The 7,230-nt window shown below is 41.7% G+C and overlaps 1 protein-coding gene across 2 annotated transcripts in view; it reads left to right on the forward strand.

The window, feature by feature from the left end:
• The window catches only part of rpp25b (ribonuclease P/MRP subunit p25, b), a 39,679-nt gene extending 33,966 nt beyond the window's left edge, over nt 1–5,713 (forward strand). The window contains exons 1-2 of one of the 2 annotated variants that reach the window (XM_079620895.1): nt 4,247–4,353; nt 4,469–5,713. In XM_079620895.1, the coding sequence (XP_079477021.1) occupies nt 4,893–5,471 (579 nt within the window). In that variant the 5' untranslated portion in view covers nt 4,247–4,353; nt 4,469–4,892 and the 3' untranslated portion in view covers nt 5,472–5,713. Of the gene's footprint in view, nt 1–4,246; nt 4,354–4,468 lie in introns of those variants that run through there. The other variant, XM_079620896.1, reaches the window with a different exon arrangement.
• The last annotated feature ends 1,517 nt before the right edge of the window (nt 5,714–7,230 follow it).

Consider the following 7,230-nt stretch of genomic DNA (forward strand, 5'->3'; position numbering starts at 1 on the left):
GACTGTGTCCGTGAGGAATTGATTGGATGGTTGTGGTTTGCTATTGGCTGATCTCATGTGAGTGACAGGTTGCCCCGCCCACATCATCAGAGAAGATAATAAATATTCTGATTCAAGATTAACATGAATTTGAACAGATAAATAATTTATAATAAATATGGCACCAAGAATGTTCCATTTTGATTTCATGGTGTCTTTCATTTACTGGAAGCGAGACAAAAACACTCATACGAGTCGTTTTTCAGTGTTGTTATTAACTAAAGGAACTGAATGGAAGTGTTTTTTCTGAGAAATCCCCTGTTCCTCTTGAGGATTGTGTGTTTCTCGTTCAGACAGTCCATTGGTTCAGGCTGAATGATCTGTCGTCTCTCATTCGCTCATCTGTCCTCCGGTGGGACCGGCCCGCAGAACCTCTGCTGTCTCTGCTGATCGAGCGCTTAAGTGACAGCACACACACACACACACACACACACACACACACACACACACACACACACACAGCTAACCGGAGGAATGACAGTCCCGGAGAACTCACGGATCACTGACCCGGGGAAATATACGGACAATCCCGGGAACGGAAAGAGGAAACCGTAATTGTTGATCCTGAAACATCAGGGGTCTCATTTATAAAACTGTGTGTAGGATCTCTTTACTAAAAGTGCACGGGCAGATAAAAGCCAAAAATGGCGCATGCCAAAAATATTCAGACTTAGGCTATAAACGCGCGCGTACGCTTCCAGTCAGCGGAAGATTGCGCGCATGCGTCTCCTCCCCGAAACAACCATATGAGCTTACAACGCCTCGTTTTACTATGCAAATCCTCATCTGCATATCATTTGCATATGCATATTCATCCACGTGATGCAATGTTTAACCGTGCAACACATTAGGAAAATATGAGAAACGGTGTGCGTCACATTATATTACTAAAAATAATTTAATAGGCTATTGTTTTTGAATAAATAAATCAAATATTATAAGACACATTTCAGAGAAAGTTTGATTACACTGTATTTTAAGGTGTCATTATTACAGTGTAATTATATATTTAAGTACTGAGTAATATTAGCAACTACATGTACTTACTGTAGGGTTAGGATGTGGTTAAGGGTTAGTTGCATGTAATTATGCATAATTTACTGTTATTACTATGGTAAGTACAGTGCATATACTATTAAACAAGGACACTGTAAAATAAAGTGTTACCGGAAATTTTTCTCAATCTTTTCCACTGGCTAAATAGTATTTTTAATTGCTTTATATTTTTTTTATGGAAACAGATAGGCCTTGTTGTGCATTATTTGCGTGAAAATATTTTCTCAGACCATGAGTTCTGCTATTATCATGCGCAAAGCAAACATTAAAACACAGCAATCACGGGAAGAGGAAACCCAGCAAGCAATTTTGCGTTTATAAGACGTCTAATAGCCGTCCAAACACAGCCCAGACGTCTAGACGTAAACATTTAATAGACGTCTAACAATAGCCCAAGAATAGACTAGTCATCAATTAGATAACAAAGAAATGAAATGAGTGAAGAAATGAAACCAAACACCTTGTAATCACTGTTGACTTTGCGTACATGATGGGATATCATACATCTGCAAGTTATTTTGGCAAAAACGACATGTAACCAAATTCAAGGTTATTTTGGCTGAAGTGTGTTACTCATGGCCACATGAGTATACACAGTATATCGGGTCTATAGACGGTGAAAGGACGGCCATTGCATGCTGGGAACTCTAATAGTTGATCCTGAAAACATCAGGATTCTGAGCAAATCATTGAGATGTGAAATATTGTGATTATTCTGAGAGCAAATATCAGAGTTCAAGTATGCCATATACAGTAAAACTTCACGGTGCCACGATTTTTTTCATGCATTTTCTTCCTGTCAGGTGTGAAAAGAGTGGGATCTTCGTTTCATTTATGAACTAAAAATTAACAATATTTAGTCTCAACATTTACCAATACATTTTAAAGTCAAACAGTCTGTTAATGCACTGAACTAACATGAATCTAACATTAGGTAACAATTAATGTTACTTAATTCAGGTGTAAAGCCAGCTTTTAATGTAGTTTATGTGTCTATGGTGTTATTAATCTGCTTTAACACACACGTGTGTAAGTTCATAAGTGGACAGCATTGCTGAGTATTTTCTGCTTAAAACTGCAGTGAACCAAAGACAGTCTCAAACACACGTTTGAAATCGCTGGTGTTTCTGACGTCACACACTACCTTGACCAATCAGATCAACGTGTGATCGTCAACCAGTGGATCTCTGAGTGAGTGGAGGCGGGGCTCATTTGCATATTCATAGAACCCCGTATACTAAATGAGGCAAGGGTGTCGAGTTACATTCAAGATATTTTAAGGCATGATGAAGAAGAAAAACTTTTAAATATGTAATTTTGGTGATAAAAAATGAGTTTTAAGGGATAAAATTATTGACTACATGGAGACTTTAATAAATGGATAGGCTATTAAAATATTTACTCATTGTTAGTTCGTTACTTAACAAAATGAGACCTTATTGAAACAATAGCTAATAATATGAGGCCAGTTCATTAGTAGCCTATTATATTCTTTCAGATGACTTGTTTTTTCGAATATTTCTTAATTAATTTAGCTGTTTATTGAACTGTGGCACAACTTGTTGATTGTTTATATCCTCACAAAATGTAAACTATAGGCTATTATTGCATATATTAAAAGTTGTATAATATGTATATATTGCAGTATTGCATATGCATGTTTTTGAATGTCTGATTGCCGCTCATACAATCAGAATTGTTAAGCATATTTCAGTGTTTTTCTTGCATTGAAACGGTAGATCTGGGAATCGAACCCGTGACTTTGCTGGCGCTTGCAACGGCAAAGTCACGGGTTCGATTCCCAGATCTCATAAAAATGAACGCAATGTGAGTCACTTCTGCAAAATGCATTGTTGTGAATGATTCGAAGTGCTTCACAGCAGAATGAAAAACATCAATAAGCTCGTTTAAGATCATGGGTTAATTAAAAACGGATTAAACGACGGGATAAAAGCGATAGATGTTGCCAAATAACTCATGTGTGCACAGGTGATAAAAACCCATTATACATTTTATTCCGTCCCAAGATTCCTCCTGTATGAAGACCATTAACATCACATTATGCAAATGTTAATCGCCGAATGCATGTCGAGGGTAAAGGCCAATCGCGGCACATTTACCAGTCTGACTTTCATCTGCCCTGTGAAGGATGTTTTCAATTAGATTCCAGATCATTTCATTCACACTTTCCTTCTCCTTCTGGAAATGCGTGTTTCGGAGCCCAAGTGGCTTCGTGTTCCAGAACTGTGGTTTAATTGTCAGCGTTATTCCAGTTTCTGCTCCGGACGTCCTTTAAACGGATCAGCAAAGGAGCTTTTTTTAAAGATACAGGACCATCTTTATATTAAACACTTTATATTAGAACATGGTGGAATACACACACACACACACGCGCGCGCACACACACACACACACACACACACACACACACACACACACACACACACGCGCACACACACACACACACACACACGCACGCACGCACGCACGCGCACACACGCACGCACGCACGCACGCACGCACACACACACACACACACACACACACACGCACGCACGCACACACACACACACACACACTGCCCCATCCCTAAACCTGCCCATCACAGGAAACATTCTGCATTTTTACATTTTTAATAAAACATTGTTTTTTATGTTTTTTAAGCTATTTGAATTATGAATGACATGAAATGTCCTCATTAACACGTTTAAGTTGTAATACCAGTGTAATAAACATGTAATTATTTACATTTGTGTCCTCATAAATCACATAAACAAGAGCACACACACACACACACACACACACACACACACACACACTCACAGATATACAGACACTCACACTCTCTCTCTCTCTCTCTCTCACACACACACACACACACACACACACACACACACTCACTCTCTCTCTCTCTCTCTCTCTCTCACACACACACACAGACACTCACACTCTGTCTCTCACACACACACACACACACACACTGAATTCTAAATTGTTCACAGAATTCTAAAATGTTGATCAATTGTTCTACTTACTTTGTCTATCATACAAGTTTTTTATTTAATTAAAATTTTATTTTCCATTTCTATTCAACAGCAGATTAAATAGCTAATCAACTTATTCAAATATTCAAACAATTCTGATAAAATATGCATGATCCATCTAGTATATTTAGATCAGACACTGAACTGAAGATTGAAGAAAAGTGTATCTGTACATCAGTGGATATTTCTTCAGGAGGAGTGCAGCTTTCCCACAGTAAGAAGAAGTGTTTATTTAACAGTGTTATTTAATGAGGTTACTGTTGCTTTAAGAAGGCTGATCCTCCCTCCCTCCCTCTCTCTCTCTCTCTCTCTTTTATCCCCCCCACCAGCATTTACGAGGCAACACGAGTGACGGGAGAAACGGAGAGATCCAGTCCTGCGAGCGCGTGGAAGAGGAGGAGAACCGGAGAGAGAGGAAGATGCACTCGAGCGACCGAGTCCGTGAGCTGGGAAGGACATCGGGAGAGACCGGAGAAAAGCCGGATCTCTAAGCGGATCGTCCCACAGAAGTAAGTGCGCTATATCCCAAAACCAAAGCCTCTCTGTCACTTCATTTCCGGAAGTTTGAATCTATAGGAGAAAGTTGGATTGGTCAATCCCGCTCCGCATAACATCCACAACTTTCTGTTGATTATATCTCATGAATAAATCATGATGTGCTTCGAGAGATTCCCCGGCAGGACTAACGGGAAGAGACAGGGGATCGCGTGTCGTTTAGGAGGAGTGTAGATCATCACTCCTGAGGTCCTGGAGATGCAGCCGAGCGTCAGAAGCCAATCCGATCCGGGTCGGGATCCGAGCGCGCGGATCAAGCAGGCGCACGCCGGCGGCTTCAAGAAAGTGTGTCGGATCGAGGAGGACAGTGTGTGTCCGTTCCCCGGGCTGCCGTCGGATGTGCTGGAGATGAGAGTGAAGGAAGGCAGTAAAATCCGTAATCTCATGGGCTTCTCCATGACACGCATGCAGGACGGTCAGAGCCAGGTCGTGTTCAGCGGGTCCGGTCGGGCCGTCACCAAAACCATCACGTGTGCCGAGATCATGAAGAGGAAGATCGCCGGACTCCACCAGATCACCAAACTCCAGTACAAGGGCTTGCGGGAGATCTGGGAGAGTCAGGAGGAGGGAGACGCGGAGATGACCATCCACCGGACGCTGCCGTGCATCAGAATCCTGCTCTCCAAAGACCCGCTGGACCCGCTGGAGCCGGGATACCAGCCGCCGGCGCTCTGGGACCCGAGGCCCGCGGGAGAGGCTTCTCAGGCGCCGGAGAAACGCTCGCTGGACCCGGCCGAGTGTCTGGCGGAGCCGCTGGGGAAGAGAGTGTGTGTCTGAGAGTCTGTGTGTGTGTGTGTGTGTGTGTGTGTGTGTGTGTGTGTGTGTGTGTGTGTGTGTGTGTGTGTGTGTGTGTGTGTGTGTGTGTGTGTGTGTGTGTGTGTGTGTGTGTGTGTGTGTTAAACTCTCTCGGATCCAGAGAACGACTGTGAGACTTCATGACCGACACACACTCTTATAGACCAGGTGGAGCCACTGGTGAAGAGTGTGTGTCTGAGAGTCACGTGTGTGTGTGTGTGTGTGTGTGTGTGTGTGTGTGTGTGTGTGTGTGTGTGTGTGTGTGTGTTAAACTCTCTCAGATCCAGAGAACTACTGTGAACCTTATGGCCAACACACACTCCTATAGACCAGGCGGAGCCGCTGGGGAAGAGAGTGTGTGTCTGACAGTCACGTGTGTGTGTGTGTGTGTGTGTGTGTGTGTGTGTGTGTGTGTGTGTGTGTGTGTGTGTGTGTGTGTGTGTGTGTGTGTGTGTGTGTGTGTGTGTGTGTGTGTGTGTGTGTGTGTGTTAAACTCTCTCGGATCCAGAGAACGACTGTGAGACTTCATGACCAACACACACTCTTATAGATCAAGCGTGTTTATTGGCATCGGTGTAGAAACTTTAACATGCATGGAATCTGAAAGGTTCTTCACACTGAGAAAAGTGTGTGTGTTTTGAAGAACTGATCACTGAAAGGTTCTTCACACTGAGAAAAGTGTGTGTGTTTTGAAGAACTGATCACTGAAAGGTTCGTCACACTGAGAAAAGTGTGTGTGTTTTGAAGAACTGACCAAAAATGCGCTCATGCACGTCACAATCTTGAGTTTCAATCCTGGTTTTGAGCATGCAATATCGCTAATTAATTTAAGTATGCATTGAAATATGGTTCAAATCTTTGGATAAAAGCACCTGCAAAATGCATAAATGTCATTTATACATATAATTTAAGGCCGTCGGTTCATGCATATGAACTACTGGTGTTACTGGTTTCCCGAGACTGAGTGAAATGGAGAATATTCCAGTCTTCAGAATGGCGTGTGATGTGCGGTGTGTTATTAGAGCCAGTAAAGACCTTGTGAAGATCCAGTGTTTTCTGTTTTCATTCTTATTGTCTTTCTCACCTCAGCAAACTCAAGAGTGTGTGTGTGTGTTAGAGACAATCTGAACAACCACGACTGTGAGACTTCATAACCAACACACACTCTTATATAGATCAAGCGTGTTTATTGGCATCGATGTAGAAACTTTAACATGCAGGGAATCTGAAAGGTTCTTCACACTGAGAAAAGTGTGTGTTTTAAAGAACGGATCACTGAAAGGTTCTTTGGGGAAATGGTTCTTCTAAGGCATTGCTGTGAAAACCTTTATTTTTAAGAGTGCACATGCACGTCACAATCTTGAGTTATGAGTTGCACTGGATTTGAGCATGCAATATCGCTCATTTAATTGAAGTATGCATTGAAATCGTGGATAAAATATTTGGATAAAAGCGTCTGCCAAATGCATAAATGTAATTTAAACATATCAGGTCAAATTTAAGGCAGTCGGTTCATGCATATGATTGTTTATGAATAAAACTACTGGTGTTACTGGTTTCCCAAGACCATCATTGCTGTGAAACCCCCTTTTGAAACGTTTATTTTTAAGAGTGCACATGCACGTCACAATCTTGAGTTTATCACCATGGTTTTGAGCATGAAATATCGATATTTTAATTTAAGTATGCATATGCATTGAAATATGGATAAAATATATGGATAAAAGCATCTGCCAAATGC

The sequence above is a fragment of the Phoxinus phoxinus genome, assembly GCF_949152265.1.
Source record: "Phoxinus phoxinus genome assembly, chromosome: 8".
Taxonomy (NCBI): Eukaryota; Metazoa; Chordata; class Actinopteri; order Cypriniformes; family Leuciscidae; genus Phoxinus; species Phoxinus phoxinus.